General features: G+C 41.6%; 1 protein-coding gene across 1 annotated transcript; it reads left to right on the forward strand.

The window, feature by feature from the left end:
• Window positions 1–995: 995 nt before the first annotated feature.
• On the forward strand, window positions 996–16,888 carry ADH5 (alcohol dehydrogenase 5 (class III), chi polypeptide). The gene is made up of 9 exons (XM_032135012.2): window positions 996–1,098; window positions 4,567–4,668; window positions 7,645–7,786; window positions 8,309–8,396; window positions 12,116–12,335; window positions 12,487–12,747; window positions 13,998–14,133; window positions 16,331–16,469; window positions 16,605–16,888. Exons 1-9 carry the CDS (start codon window positions 1,087–1,089, stop codon window positions 16,627–16,629), a joined length of 1,125 nt encoding a protein of 374 aa, XP_031990903.1. The 5' UTR covers window positions 996–1,086; the 3' UTR covers window positions 16,630–16,888.

Here is a 16,888-nt window from a genome sequence, read left to right on the forward strand (position 1 = left end):
CTGCGTTTACCACAGTTTAAGAATAAACCAGCAGGCCAGGTGCGGTGGCTCACGCCTGTAATCCCAGCACTTTGGGAGGCTGAGGTGGGTGAATCACTTGAGGTTAGGAGTTCGAGACCAGCCTGGCCAACATGGTGAGACCAACCCCCTGCCCCCACTCCCCATCTCTACTAAATATACAAAATTGAGCCAGCGTGGTGGCGTGTGCCTGTAATCCCAACTACTCAGGAGGCTGAGGCACGAGAATCGCTTGAACCTAGGAGGCGGAGGTTGCAGTGACCCGAGATCGCGCCACTGCACTCCAGCCTGGGCGACAGGGTGAGACTCCGTCTCAAACAAACAAACAAACAGAGTAAACCGGCAAATACTACATTCTCTCTCTCTACACTCTGGCCCACTCTTAACACATCAAACTGTCCAGGATCAGGAGACTTTTTGTTCTCATCTCCTCCTTCCAAAGTTCTCTGCCCACGTTCTACTGTCTCCCCAAAATCCTACCTACCCTTCAGGAACTGCTGGAATGGGAGCTTGGGAAGTTTTCAGCAAACGCCTCTCTCCTCCTTTGTGGCCCCTTTATTCCCAAAGCTGTGTCCTCTCCCTATGACGAGTCCCTTGAGGGGCTGTATCTTACTCCTTGTGTCTCCAAGCACACAAAATCTGTATTAGGGGAGGAAGCATTTGCCAGTGGAGCACAAAGCTGTCGCAGGTCTCTTACTGGTTCTCAGGTGCTTTCAGTGAAATTCCCGTTCCCTCACCGTCCACATCTGTAATTTGCCAGTCTTATCTACGATAACTGGTGCAAAGTTACACGGGGAAGCCCTTTCCCGACAAAAAAAAAACGAGTTCTGCAACAAGTCCGTCGGATTTTAGCAACGAAACCGGCGCCCTTCAGCCTCGCAGGCGAGTGCACCCGGGAGCCCACAACTTAGCGGAACGCACCGCAGCTCAAGCACCGCCCTTCCGGTTGGAGCCACTGCAAGCCCCCCCACGCCCCGCCCCTCGCTAGGCGCTCGCCATGCCCATGCCTGCGTCGCTGCGCGGCCCACCCCGGATGTCAGCCCTCCGCGCCGACCAGAATCCGTGGACATGGCGAACCAGGTAGGGCCCGCTGAGAGGAGGGCCCTGAGTCTCCGAGGGAGGGAGTGTATGGCATGGGACTAGGCTGCTATCCTCGGGGGCGCGCGAGGCTCGGCGCCCAAGACGGGATCTGGCTCCTGGTTCTGAAACTGGGCCCCCGGCGAGCGGCTCAGCTGGGCAGAAAGAGAAGGAAGCTTTGTCTCCGCTCTTCAGTTGCGAAGCAGCTTTCTTTGCTGCTTCTGGGACAGGCGGAACGGGGTGGGAGTGGGAGAGCCGGAGAGTTGGGGGCAGGGGCTGGTCAGGTCGGTATCCCAGTGGAAATGGCTTAGGAGCGGCCACGCATTGCTTCTTACACGAAATTAAGTAACTCGCTCTGGGTCATTCTTGCAGCTTGCATACTTGGCAGAGCTACAGCCAGATCCCGTGCTCCTAACTCCTGGGTTGCTTGTGTTGCATAATTGAGCCTACGCCTTAATTATGGTGCCTCCAAGGAGTGTATTTTGGAAAGACCCCTACATCCCTTTCAGAAACATTTTCGAGCACTTAAATACCAAGAGATTTATATTCCCTCTAGCCCTCACATAACAAACACCTCTGCGAGGTGTTATCCCCATCTTATCAAAAACTGAGGTTTGAGGTTGGTTGTGCTTGGTCACACCAACGATGGCGAGCTGGGATTCCGACCCAGGTCTGCTCCTCTATGACAAATTCATAAAATACAAATTAAACAGTAAAGAAAGGCAAACATTACGAATAACATACTCAGTCTAAAGTTGCTGATTATTTTAATGCTTTGCAGTTTTGGACATTTTCTAGTAAGACATACGGCCTTAAACATATTGGAGTTTGAAAGAAATAAACTCTAACCAGTCTTTCAGACTTAAACTGGTAGTAGCTTTTCATTATTACTGAGTGTCTTTATTCAGAGAAGGTGAAAGATTATAATTGTTACTGTAGTTCAAATGTTGAAGTAGGGCCATTTCCCGCGGATTTAGAGTGGGGCTTTGTTTTGCTTAGAATTGTCAGTAAAAGGAAAAGGTTAGGCTCCATTAAGACATTTTCCAAAGAGGAGCAGGCCATCAAATTTAATATTCTTGTTTCTTTGGATTTTTATTTGCATAACTTAATTGTTAGTATTCTGAATCTGACTTGTGGAGTTGAAATTTATGACACATTGAAGTGAAAAAGGTTCTAATGCAGTGTCTGATTCTTTGTACTATGAGATTTAATATCTGCAATTTAATTTTTAAAATGATCATTTCCACATTTCCAGCCTCACCAATTTACAGAGGCCATTCTTCCCCCCCACCCCCTCCCGCCCCCAGTTCAGACGGAGTTTCGCTCTTTGTTGCCCAGGCTGGAGTGGCGCGATCTTGGGTCACTGCAACCTCTGCCTCCCGAGTGCAAGCGATTCTCCTGTCTCAGCCTCCCGAGTAGCTGGGAATGCCCGCGCCCGCCACCATGCTCGGCTAATTTTTGTATTTTTAGTAGAGACCTGTTTCGCCATATTGGCCAAACATATTGACCATATTGGCTGGTCTCGAACTCGTGACCTCAGGTGATCCGCCCATCTCGGCCTCCGAAAGTGCTGGGATTACAGGCGTGAGCCACCGCACCGGCCTACAGAGGCCATTTTTTATATCTCTATATAACTCACCTCTCCTTTCCCTCAACAGTTTGTTCCGTTGCTACCAATAACTACTAACTTATTTTGCAAAGCTATGCTGTGCCAAGGATTGTGTTAGGGACTTCATTTTTTTTTTTTTTTTTGAGAGGGAGTCTCGCTTTGTCACCCAGGCTGGAGTGCAGTGGCGCAATCTTGGCTCACTATAAGCTCCACCTCCTGGGTTCACGCCATTCTCCTGCCTCAGCCTCCCCGGTGGCTGTGACTACAGGCTACTGCCACCTCGCCCGGCTAATTTTTTGTATTTTTAGTAGAGACGGGGTTTCACCTAGCCAGGATGGTCTCGATCTCCTGACCTCGTGATCCGCCCGCCTCGGCCTCCCAAAGTGCTGGGATTACAGGCTTGAGCCACCGCGCCCGGCCAGGGACTTCATATTCTTTCTTATTCAGTTCTCACAATCACCCTATATATAGGTGTTTTATCACCATTTGTAATTACCTTTTCCTCATCCTTCAGTATCCTGGTTAGAAGTGAAGCTCTCCCAAACCAAGCAAAGTTACACTCTTAACCTACTTTTTTTGCTTTCTGTATTACTTTGTGCCTGTCTCTTTAAATCACACTCTTTGTAATTATTAACTTTAAAATCTGTCTCCTGTAAACCCAGTGGTTTACAACCTTTAGTCTGTCCACACATTTCTCAAGTGTAATGTAAACTTATCAGAACCCTTCTCATTACGTGTGATTCTCTGGTAGTGGAGGATATACTTGACTATAATCTCTAAAGCAGGTCTGTATGCTATAGATATATTAGTCACGTGTAATATTAAATTTTCAGTAGCCTCATTAAAAAGAAAAAAGTGAAGTTTTAATAGTTAGTTTATAATAACATTATAAATAATGTTATTTAACATAATTAAAATACCATTTCAACATGTAAGCAGTATTTTTAAAAATACTTTTGATGAGATATTTTTACTTTTCTTTGAATGAAGTCTACAAAGTCCAGCTATATTTATAGCATATCTCAGTTTTTTTTTGTTTGTTTGTTTTGAGACAAACTCTGTTGCCCAGGCTGGAGTGCAGTGGCACAATCTCGGCTCACTGCAACCTCCACCTCTCAGGTTCAAGCCATTCTCCTGCCTCAGCCTCCTGAGTAGCTGGGACCACACAGATGCGCACCATCATGCCCAGCTAATTTTTGTATTTTTGTAGGGACGAGGTTTCACCGTGCTGGCCAGGTTGGTCTTGAACTCCTGACTTCGTGATCTGCCCACCTTGTCCTCCCAAAGTGCTGGGATTACAGGCGTGAGCCACCACGCCCGGCCAGTGGTCATTTTCTAAGTGCTCAGAAGTCATATTTGGCAAGTGGCTGCTGTATTGGCCGGTGCAGTTACAAGGGATATAGCTCCTCATTGTTACACTCCTAATCCTCCTTCCCACCCTGCAGTTTTGCACCAAGCCGGTGGTATTCAGAACAGCTTGAGCAAAAGAATTTCTTCAGGCACGTGTTAAGCATGCAGATTTCTTGGACCCCATGCCAGACCTGCTGAATCAGATTCTCTCGGAACTTGTGTTCTTAACCTGCTCTTGCATATGCATTGTAGAGGGCCATTAAATATTTGATGAGTACAACTTTTTAACCAAAAGATACTTTTCTATCTGACCAGGTAATCATCTCAATTAGGTCATTTTTGATGTATACTATTTGTGTGAAATCTAGAAACATATCACTTGGAAGCATACGTTTCTTTGTGAATCTGTGATATACTTTTTAAGATTAGCATTAATCTGTATCTAAATTGCCTATTAAGTAGTTATTTGTTTAGGAGGATAAACAGCTTGCTCCCTTTTTTCCCCACTTCAGGTTATCAAGTGCAAGGCTGCAGTTGCTTGGGAGGCTGGAAAGCCTCTCTCCATAGAGGAGATAGAGGTGGCACCCCCAAAGGCTCATGAAGTTCGAATCAAGGTAATGATACATTTAAGGCACTTGAGAAAAAAGAGACACAATGAGGTCTCTGGATAGATGAGTATCTAGATCTGAGATCTGCAGAGGATAAATCCCAAAGGACAGTGTCAAAGAAAAGGTGTTGAAAGTCATCCAGCCTTACAATCACAGCATCCTTCTCTTATCCCTTACCTTTGCAGCACGCTTCACCATCTCTTTTAGCTTTGATCTTGGGCTGAGCAGCTATCCCCATGGGTCACTGGAGTATTGCAATTTATCTTCTGCAGTTTGGGTTTAAGGTAACTCTGTAGGATACTCATTTTTCTGCTGATTACATAACTTTAAATATATGCTGACACGTTAGAAACAAAAGAAGAAATGTTACCAGAAAGGGGTCCTTATTTTGACCCCGGAGAGGGTTCTTGTACCTCACGCAAGAAAGAATTTGGAGTGAGTTCATAGGGTAAAGTGGAAGCAAGTTTATTAGAGAAGCAAAGAAATGAATGGCTACTCCATAGTCAGAGCAGCAGTATGGGCTGCTCAACCGAGTATACTTATAGTTGTTTCTTGATTATATGCTAAACAAAGGACGAGTTATTCATGAGTTTTCCAAGAAAGGGGTGGGCAATTCCCAGAACTAAGGATTCCTCCCCCTTTTAGACCATATAGGGTAACTTCATGACATTGCCATGGCATTTGTAAACTCATGGCACTGGTGAGACTGCCTTTTGGTGTACAAATGCACTATAATTAGCCTATAATGAGCCTTGAGGATGACCAGAGGTCACTTTCATTGCCATCTTGGTTTTGATGGGTTTTTGCTGGCTTCTTTACCCCAGTCTGTCTTATCAGCAGGGTCTTTGTGACATGTATCTTGTGCCAACCTCCTGTTTCATTTTGTGACTAAGAATGCCTAGCATCCTGGGAATGCAGCCCAGCAGGTCTCAACCTTATTTTACCCAGCGTCTATTCAAGGTGGAGCCGCTCTGGTTAAAATGCCTCTGACAGAAATGGTCTTCAGTTTTGCTACAGCGACTTAAACAAGATTTGAGAAGAGGCTCCTGATTGAATAGAGTAACAAGTAAATGAAGTCACCTTGCTTAGAGAGCTTTAAAATGCACCCACCCTGGCGGACAAGGGTAGGGTTCAGGGAATTCATTATTCTAGTGCTTCTTAACCTCTGGTGGCAGAGAAATGACGTTACCCTTGGAGAGAGGCATATTGTACAAGGCAGCCAGCTGGAGAGATCTTTGAAACCTTGGCATGTAGAAAACTTCATGCGTTTAGCATTCTACTACTGTCTACTTGTTTTGATACCAAATTAGTGCTTTAGAGTAGTGATCATTAACATTCTAGGAAAAGAGTCACAGCAAAAAAGAGCTGTGACTTGGAGTATATTTCCCCTACCATCTCACTTTCAAAACACACCACACATACTGGCTCATGCTCCCAACGATCACAAATCTCAGGTGGAGCAGACCAGGACCAAATAACATCTTTTTTCTTTTTTTTTTTGAGACAGAGTTTGACTCCGTCGCCCAGGCTGGAGTGCAGTGGTACGATCTCAGCTCGCTTCAACTCCTGCCTCCCAGGTTCAAGCAGTTCTCCTGCCTCAGCCTCCCTAGTAGCTGGGATTACAGACATGCACCACCACGCCTGGCTAATTTTTGTATTGTTAGTAGAGACGGAGTTTCACCCTGTTGGCCAGGCTGATCTCCAACTCCTGACCTCAAGTGATCCACACGCCTCAGCCTCCCAAAGTGCTGGAATTACAGGTGTGAGCCACCGCACCTGGCCCAAATAACATCTTAAGGTCCTTCGCAACCCATACCCAGGAATTTGAAATCTTATAATAGTGTTTTTTTTCCTCAAATTCAGAAATGAAGCTGACTGATTTTGCCACTGAAGAAGTTTGTTCTGGATGTAGTAAGTGCCCATCCAGCTCAATGGGTATTCATTGTGCTCATTGAGCTGTATGGACACAATGAGTACAGCCATCTTCCCTGCAAAACTGCAGACAGGTAGCAAAGTTTTGTTACACTGTAAGTGGATATATAAGCCAGGAGCAGAGACGCATAAATAGAAATACTCCAAGATTTTGCCTTTCTGTGCTTTTGGTGGCTTTAAAAGATAAGTCATGGCCGGGCATGGTGGCTCACACCTGTAATCCCAGCACTTTGGGAGGCCAAGGCAGGCAGATAATGAGGTCAGGAGTTCAAGACCAGCCTGGCCAGCATGGTGAAACCCCATCTCTACTAAAAATATAAAAAATTAGCCAGGCCTGGTGGTACGCACCTGCAATCCCAGCTACTCAGAAGGCTGAGGCAGAAGAATCACTTGAACCTAGGAGGCGGAGTTTGCAGTGAGCCGAGATCATGCCACTGCACTCCAGCCTGGGCGATAGAACGAGACTCTTGTCTCGAAAAATAACAATAAGTTACTTGAAAGCCAGAGAGATAGAGGTAACAGGCTTATTTAAATAGAACTTGTGTGTGGTTTGTAAAAAGGGGGTTGTTTCCTCTAAAAGTTCTGAAATTTGGCCCAGACTCAAGCAGCCTGGCCTATTTCAGAAATAGTCATTACCTCTTTAAAAATCATATTTCCCGGCTGTCATGAGAAAACTAGAAGTGAGATGGATTCCACCTGTTTTGCACACAGGCGATGTTTCTCTCCATACTTGAAGGCATAGTGCCCATAAAATGACCTTGTTTACCTTCTCTTGCTGACGTGCACTGAAAGGGGGACTAGATGTTCCCTATTTCATTGCATATAAATGCACCATTGCTTTTATGTACCACTAAAAAATTGCTGCCAATTCTAATTGTTAAGATGCCATGGATTATAAGCACATGCTGATTTTAGAGAGGTTAAAATATGAAAGAAATGTGTCTTAGAGTCAATGAAATATAGTATTATAATAAAATGACTTTATTGTATCTGTACCTCTGAATTGCATGCACACACATTTAAACATTCATTGTTTTAATGTCCTGATAGATCATTGCCACTGCGGTTTGCCACACTGATGCCTATACCCTGAGTGGAGCTGATCCTGAGGGTTGTTTTCCAGTGATCTTGGGACATGAAGGTGCTGGAATTGTGGAAAGTGTTGGTGAGGGAGTTACTAAGCTGAAGGCGGGTAAGGAGAATACTTGAACCACTTGTTTGATAATTTTGGCTTATTCCTATGGGGAAATTGTTTTTCTGATAAAACTACCCACTATTTATGAATAGGTATCATCTAAGTAAATTGTCAAGATTCAGTTGATTCCTCATCTGGGAAGCACAAATATTTGGATATTGTTTTCTCTCTGATTTTGCAGACTACTGCTTTTGTGAAACTTTTCTAAGTACATTTCCAAAACCAATTTTGGCATATTAAGCAAGAATTTTTAGAGATGCATCAATGAAGCAGGATTTTGAAGCATATAACTTCATTGTTCTTCAGTTATTGTTTAAAGAGTTTCATTTAAATAAAAATATTGAAACATACTTTTTGCATGGTCAGACAGTATCTGAATGATGTTACCTAGGTAAAGTTCTAAGACTTAAAGTTTTTAACTTTGCAAAGCCTCATCAGTTGACAGGAATTTGCAAGGGCTGATGTTTTCATTTAGAAATAGATACTACCTATTCAGGATGTCTTTGCATTTGTTTCCAGGTGACACTGTCATCCCACTTTACATCCCACAGTGTGGAGAATGCAAATTTTGTCTAAATCCTAAAACTAACCTTTGCCAGAAGATAAGGTTAGTATCTTTTTATGTTCTTCTTAAAACACAAGTGCTGCGGGATAATTAAGGAATCACAGAGACCGAGGGGTTGAGGAGGAATTATTTAATAATTTAGGTTCACCAACCCAGTCGGATTAACATCCAAAGGACTGAGCCCCGAACAAAGAGTCAAGCTACCTTTTAAGCATTTTGTGGGGTGGGGGGAGACCTGTGTAGAGGGGAGCATATTACAGAAGCAAGAAACAAAGACAGTTATTCAACTGAGACATGCATTACATCATTTCTTAATTTTCAAGGAACAACGTGTTTTATGACTTGAGATGATCTGTCTAGTGACCTTGCAGCTGCACAGCTAGAGAAACAGTCTTCACAATGCCTGGGAAAGGGAGAGATAAGGCTCACTAGCCACAGAAAAACAGGCAGTTAATTTTAAAGGACTCCAGCTCTTTCTCTTCCTCTGGGGGAATTGGGTTTTCTTACATACAACTGAGTTTTTTTTTGCACATTCTTTAATTTCTTTTAATTCCTATTCTACAAGATCATATTAACAATGATAAGAATAAATAAATGTGTGGCAGTTTATGTAGTGCATTGTACATCAGTGGTTTCATTCCATCTTTATAGCAACCTCACTACTATCCCCATTTTCACAGATGAGAGAAGACTCAGAAATTAAGAGGTTTTGACACAGAGAGGGTACCTGGGCACAGCAACAACCTTCTCTACCATTTGCGGTTTTCTGCCTAATTGTGCAACTGAAGAAACATTTATTTTTCACATGAGGAAATGTGTAGCTTGTAGAGGTGGCTGATTTAAGTAACTTGTGCAGCCCTCAAGGGGTGTCTGCATTCTGTCTCCTTTCTACCCCATAAAAGAAAGAAGCGGGGGGATGTGAAGAGACCAGGGGAGTGACTCCACCTAATGCCTCACCCTGGCCTCACCTTGCCCAGCTGCGGTGCCCTATGTTAACCTTGGCTGGTCTTCACAAAGGCAACTGGGCCCTGGGCCCTCCCTGTCCCAGGATCCCTTACCCTCCTGCCCCAGAATGGTTTGTCATAATCTGTAAATTTGTTGGCTCATTTTTCTTTCAACTCCTTTATTTTTCATTGAACAAATCTCTGCTTTTGAAGAGTTGAGGGTATCTGCTATCATTTTTTCTTTTCTCTCCCTCCCTCCTGCTGCAAAGAAAAGAACCAATAAGTTTTAGGGATTTTTGTGTGTATAGACATTGTCATCTGGATGTAACTTGCTTTGAAGCAGTGTTTCCGTTGTGAGTGTCTCTTGCTATAAATATTTGTTCATATTTTTGTGAATTCAATACTATGTACCATTGTATTATAGTAACTTTTTCTAAAGCAAACCATAAATTACTGACTTTTCTTACAGATAAAAGAGAAACTAAAGGGGTGTGCCCAGTATCACCAGCCGTTAAGATATAAATTTTATATCTTTAAGATATAAAAGATATCTTTTTTATAAGATATAAATTTAATGAGAACAATTTATAACACATAAATTTTATATCTTTAAGATATAAAAGATGCAGAATTTTCTGTACCCATTCTCTTCACATAACAGTAGGCTAAATTTGCCAAACCACGTAGTAAGGAAAGACATGCTTGTGAGATTAAACGAAATCATTTTTATGAACCATTTTACTGTCCAGTAAGTGAGAGTAATAAAACTTACCCACTAAGGCTATTAGGAAGACTGCAGGAGATAACCTAACTCCTTGATACAGAAAAGGTAGTTGTTTTTATTGTACTAGGTAACAACACTGAAAGAACTACCTCTTTGAGGAACTTTCAGATCCCCTTGTGTGTGTTCCGTTTTTTTTTTTTTAATTGAGGTAGAGCATGCATATTATAAAGCACTTAAGGTGTATAGATCTTAAGTGTACAGCTCAATGAATGATTATGTATATAAACACCTGTTGATTTGAACATCACCCAGATCAAGATAGAGAACCCTGCCAGCACCCGATAAGGTCCCTCATGTCCCTTCCAAGTCAGAACCTACCTCCCTCTTAGGTAACCACTGTCCTGATTCCTTTGACTGTGACTTTAAAAAATTAGCTGGGCTTGGTGGCACGTGCTTGTGGTCCCAGCTGCTCAGTGGCTGTCGTGGGAGGATCATGAGCCCTGGAGGTCGAGGTTGCAGTGAGCCATGATGTGCCACTGCATTCCAACCTGGGCGACAGAGTAAAACCCTGTCTCAAAAAAAAAATTCTTTTTGATGGAGCTTTGTCACCTGTTCTTTGTTTCTGGTCATATTTATTTTTCTCTCAAAGGAAACGTATTTGCTCTTGAATCTAGAGGCAGTCCATTTTCTCTTCATCTGTGTATTTATTCATATGTATGTTCGAAAGAGTCTAAGAGTATACATCAAATTATAGTGTTCAGCCTGGGCAACATAGCGAGACCCCGTCTCTATGCCCCTGTAGTACCAGCTACTTGGTGCTGAGATGCAGGAGGATCACTTGAGCTCAGGCGATCCTCCTGCCTCAGTGTTGAAGGCTGTGGTGAGCTATGCACTCCAGCCTGGGCTGTCTCAAAAAAAAGCAATTATAGTGTTTATTTTATTTAAAATAACATAATTACTAAACATCAATTCTGTGCCAGACACAATGCTAAAGCCTCATATAACATCTCATTAGACTTTTATAGCAATTTGTAAAGGAAGTTACCTATGTTTCTCAGCGTTTTCTAGTGAGAAAATGAAGGCATAAAGATTAACTTGCTCAGATCACACAGGATTTGAACCCAAGTGCTCTGACTTTAGGGTGGGTACTCCTAAGCAAGATGTTACATCACCTCTGTTTAGAATAGCAAAAGTAATTTTTGTTACCATTTATTATATCAGTGGCCTTTGTAAGCTTTTTGGGTTTTCTTTCCTATTGTTTTTTTTTTTTTTTTTTTTTTTGGTGTAACCAAGTCACAGGCAAAACAAAGTGAAGAAGTAATTTAACTTGCATTATTGAGGACTGTTAGTTACACTTCAGAAAAATGCCTCCTGAAAGATATAAATTAGCCAGTTTGGCCATCTGTTTTCATCAGCTGATCTGGTTAATGGTTTGTAATCTCTACTTGCATAGATAATGGTTTTGGCTTTATCCTTTATGACGTTATATTTGCTCACAGAGGTTTTTTTATTTTTTTTTATTTTTGAGACAGGATCTCATTCTGTCACCCAGTCTGGAATGTAGTGGCACAGTCACGGCTCACTGCAGCCTCAAACTCCTGGGCTGAAGTGAACCTCCTGCAGGCACGTGCTCCGCTACATCTGGCTAATTTTATTTTTTGTAGAGATAGGGTGTTGCTATGTTGCCCAGGCTACTCTTGAACTCCTGGGTTCAAGTTGTCCTCCTGTCTCAACTTTCCAAAGTACTGGGATTATAGGAGTGAGCCACTGCACCTGGCCCACCGTTTTAATGATGGGATTTTAAAATAATTCCATCTGATCCATAAGTTGTACCTCTTAAAATGAGTTCAATATTCTGACAGTATGATCTAGAAAGATAGTGAATATTGGAAAAGATGGATAAGATTATAAATATAAATTTCCTTTATAAGGCATTGCTGCAAGGTGCTAAATTACTAATGAATATATTTGAAATTGTAGTTTACAACACTTTCTTAATATTTACTGGTCATTATTTTTAAAACTGATTTCTTTTTCCTGTGGGTTTTAAGAAACCTAATTCCAACTTGCCTTTTTCCTTTTTTTTTCTTTAGAGTCACTCAAGGGAAAGGATTAATGCCAGATGGTACCAGCAGATTTACTTGCAAAGGAAAGACAATTTTGCATTACATGGGAACCAGCACATTTTCTGAATACACAGTTGTGGCTGATATCTCTGTTGCTAAAATAGATCCTTTAGCACCTTTGGATAAAGTCTGCCTTCTAGGTTGTGGCATTTCAACTGGTTATGGTGCTGCTGTGAACACTGCCAAGGTAAGAGACTGACTTGAGTTTTTTGCTTCTGCCTTCTAATTTAATTCAGTGAAACTTTCCTGGAATAGTGAAATTGGCCCATCTGTATGAAACCCAGTGATTCTCTTGACTGTGGTAGAATGAGTGTTTTATAAACTTTCTTTATTCCTAGGTGGAGCCTGGCTCTGTTTGTGCCGTCTTTGGTCTGGGAGGAGTTGGATTGGCAGTTATCATGGGCTGTAAAGTGGCTGGTGCATCCCGCATCATTGGTGTGGACATCAATAAAGATAAATTTGCAAGGGCCAAAGAGTTTGGAGCTACTGAATGTATTAACCCTCAGGATTTTAGTAAACCCATCCAGGAAGTGCTCATTGAGATGACCGATGGAGGAGTGGACTATTCCTTTGAATGTATTGGTAATGTGAAGGTCATGGTGAGTATGGGCTTCATTCCTTTTTAGTTTATGGAGCTGCTTTTTTTGAAGTGCAGTTTTAGATTAAAAATTGTTTTGTTTTGGCAAAGGAAAAGTCTCTTAATAAGAATTATTCTAGTGAAAGAAGGGGAAAATATCTATTTGAACTACAATGGGAAATGATACAAGAACAGCACAGGGAAGGATGAGAAAAGATGTTTCTTTGCCTTTCAATGCCTGCTAAGTGCATGTCTCATGAAATGAAAAGACAGAATAAAGCAGTTGTGCAGAGCATGAGCTTTGGAATCAAATACACGTCCACTTACTAACTCAGTGACCCTGAACAAACAGCTTCTCTCAACCTCAGTTTCCTCATCTGTAAAATGCAGGTACAGGTTGAACATCTATCCCTAATCCAAAAATCCAAAATGCTCCAAAATCTGAAACTTTGAGCACCAACATGATGCTCAAAGGAAATGCTCATTGGGGCATTTCAGATTAGGAATGCTTAGCCAATAAATACGACGCAAATATTCCAAATCCGAAAAAATCCAAAATTCAAAACACTCTGGTCCCAAGCATCTCAGATAACAGATAATCAACCTGTAGTAACAATACCTACTTAAACCTACATAGACACTCAGTAAAAGTATTACTATTAATTCTGCTGCCTGCTTTTTAAAATTAAGTCCTTTAGAGTTTTGAACTAGTTTACTTTTTAAAATAGAAAGCAAATAAACGCTTCAAATTATTTTATGTTAATATGTAACCAGGTTAATTTGTTAAAATAAATTGTTCAGGCCGGGCATGGTGGCTCACGCCTGTAATCCCAGCACTTTGGGAGGCCAGGGCGGGTGGATACTTGAGGCCATGAGTTCGAGACCAGCCAGGGCAACATGACGAAACCCCGTCTCTACTAGAAATACGAAAATTAGCTGGGTGTCGTGGCGCACGCCTGTAATCCCAGCTACTAGGGAGGCTGAGGCATGAGAATCGCTTGAACCCAGGAGGCGGACGTTGCCATGAGCTGAGATCATGCACTGCACTCCAGCCTGGGTGCCAGAGGGAGACTCTATCTCAAAAAAAAATAAAATAAAATAAAAAATAAAAATATAAATTGTTTAATAAAATTGAGCTCACCAAATGTTGAGTTTGGCCTTTTGTTGCCATTATCTTTAAAAACTATGCTATCTCTAGATGTTTCTGGGAAGCAGTTGTTCTCAGGAAAATGCACTGACTTCTGTGATTCCGTCATATCTCTGTGCCTGCAGAGAGCAGCACTTGAGGCGTGTCACAAAGGCTGGGGCGTCAGCGTGGTGGTTGGAGTAGCTGCTTCAGGTGAAGAAATTGCCACTCGTCCATTCCAGCTGGTAACAGGTCGCACATGGAAAGGCACTGCCTTTGGAGGTAATTCGATGGATGAGATGACTGCATTTTCTCTTGTTATTTGCATTGGCAGATGTTTAATCCCAGCCTAATTTTTTTATATTAACAAGAATCTTCATGGGCTGCCTTCTGAGTTGTTGCACGCAAGGCTGTTTTATTAGAAGGGATTCAGACTCAATCACTATTTACCCCTGGGACTGGGGAGGTGCTCACCTTCTCCTGAAACATAGGGCCACTTGGTGCATATTCTATAAAAGAAAAAAATCAATATTCTGATAGTGAGGAAGTAGTTATGGGTATAGCAGGGGCAGGAAGTTGATTGCAAAGTAAGCAAACAGTATCAGCCATGGTGTGTTTCTTGTGGACTCAAGTAGCTTGTTACATTTTTATTCATTTTTCCAGGAGTGCAGTGATCACTGGATGTGATCATACATCTGTCTGATTTTAGCAGTAACCAATATTGAGTCTCAAACTGAAAATATTTAATTGGACAAAGCCTTATCATAAAATCAAAAAGCTGCTAGACTGATCATTTTTCCCTTTGTGATCCTAAAAAGTCCTTGGTGGTTTGGGGTTGCGGGGAAGCAGTTTCTATCTTTTCCATGGTTGCTCAGCCAGAGTAGAGAAAATATGTCACAACATGTTTGTATTTCCCAACAGTCGTGAATGAATGAGTTTAAAGTTTTTAAAGGGCTTTAAAAATATATATTTATATTTCATCATCCTCTTAAAGAAAAAAAATCACACAGTGTGTGTTTTGAATGATGTATGTTTAACGGTTCGTCTTTTAAGGTCCTCTACCCCATATTATGCCAGCTTTTTTGAAGGCCAGAAGAAAAGATTTGGAAAATATGCTAAAATGAGGGGTTTGGCCAAAATCTTCCTCCTTTGTAACTACAGAATTTGCCTTAGAAGATGTCAGTCTGACTTGCCCTCCTCTTCAAAGCTCTAGATATATGTCACAGCAGAGTATCATAGAAGAAACTTTTTAAGCCATGTATGCTATTTGGGGGTATGATTCTGGAGTCCATAGCTGTATTTTAAAGGGCATTCTAAGCCTGGCTGATCCAGGGGATCTTGGTAGTAACCTCTAACTGAAGCCTCATTCTAGATTCTAGCACATGCTGGTTGGGAAATTCACTGTATCATTGAGTCCCCTTGCATTGCTGATCTAAAGATAATAGAAGCTTTTGTCTAGAGAACAGGAGTGGCTGTGGTCATCTCAGTTACCAGGACATTTAAAGGAGAAAGAAAAAATCCCCACAATTTGTGGGGAAAGAATAATTAGTGGAGAATATAAGGGAGGAGATTTGGAAAAGGCTCAAAAGAGGTTTGAAATATCGTTGATAGCATCATTAGAAGGTGAGAAGGCTTCTTGTTGATTGTATTGCTTCTTTAGATACAGTGAGAAATTGAAGCACCTAATTTTATTTAAAGTCTTACCATTTAGTTGGGCCTGGTGGCTCACACCTGTAATCCCAGTACTTTGGGAGGCCGAGGCGGGTGGATCACGAGGTCAGGAGATCGAGACCATCCTGGCTAACATGGTGAAACCCTGTCTTTACTAAAAATACAAAAAATTAGCTGGGCATGGCAGCAGGCGCCTGTAGTCCCAGCTACCCAGGAGGCTGAGGCAGGAGAATGGCGTGAACCTGGGAGGCAGAGCTTGCAGTGAGCCGAGATCGCACAACTGTACTCCAGCCTGGGAGACAGAGCGAGACTCCGTCTCCAAAAAAAAAAAAACTTAACCAATTAGCTAAAGAGTTCTATTTCATTTTTCATTTTCATAGTTTTCTGTTCTGAGATACTATCCCTATTCCATTGTTAAATTTAAAACCAAGGAAATAAAGTCCTGTATTATATCAGTTTTTTTCTTCCTTGAATATCATGATTACAGAAATCTTTGCTGATGTGGACCTAAATAAGCTTGTTGTTGAGACTTCCAGAGTTCTGTCCTGGGTAGTTTAAAAGTCTCAATTGGCCGAAACTTTAATGAGGTTTTAGTAAATCTTAATACAGAGAAAGGAAAATTTCAAAAGTATTTACTTCTTAACTGAAAGGTGTTTGTCAAATTCTTCGTCTCCATGCTATTTTTGAATTTCTCATTACTCTTTAACTCATCAAAAAATTCATTCTTTTAAATGCCTTTGTGTCCTCCGCTAAGTAACAAGCATACTGCAGAAATTTGTTGAATAAATTAATGTGTAATTTCTTTTAGGATGGAAGAGTGTAGAAAGTGTCCCAAAGTTGGTGTCTGAATATATGTCCAAAAAGATAAAAGTTGATGAATTTGTGACTCACAATCTGTCTTTTGATGAAATCAACAAAGCCTTTGAACTGATGCATTCTGGAAAGAGGTAAGCTTTCTCTTTAACTATATATCATAGAATGTAATAATGATGTCGAGTTTGAGGGGATGGAGAGTCGAAAAACACAATTTTAGTTGTCTTAAAGGTATCATTTAAAACTTAGTATATTGTTTCCTTTTACAGCATTCGAACTGTTGTAAAGATTTAATTCAAAAGAGAAAAATAATGTCCATCCTTTCATGATGTGATGGGAGCAGCTTAACAGGCAGGGAGAAGCGCCTCCAACCTCACAGCGTCGTAGAGCTTCACAGCTACTCCAGAGAATAGGATTATATGTGTAATTCATGAATCTCTATAATCAAGGACAAGGATAATTCAGTCATGAACCTGTTTTCTGGATGTTCCTCCACATAAATAATTGCTAGCTTATTAAGGAATATTTTAATATAATAAAAGTAATTTCTACA

The sequence above is a fragment of the Hylobates moloch genome, unplaced genomic scaffold, assembly GCF_009828535.3.
Source record: "Hylobates moloch isolate HMO894 unplaced genomic scaffold, HMol_V3 SCAFFOLD_2, whole genome shotgun sequence".
Lineage (NCBI taxonomy): Eukaryota > Metazoa > Chordata > Mammalia > Primates > Hylobatidae > Hylobates > Hylobates moloch.

What these genes read in the sequence shown, in the direction of transcription:
- ADH5 (XM_032135012.2), top strand. An exon ending in AGTTACTAAGCTGAAGGCGG is followed by an intron (nt 7,787 to 8,308) that starts GTAAGGAGAATA and finishes ATTTGTTTCCAG; the next exon opens with GTGACACTGTCATCCCACTT. An exon ending in CTGATGCATTCTGGAAAGAG is followed by an intron (nt 16,470 to 16,604) that starts GTAAGCTTTCTC and finishes TTCCTTTTACAG; the next exon opens with CATTCGAACTGTTGTAAAGA.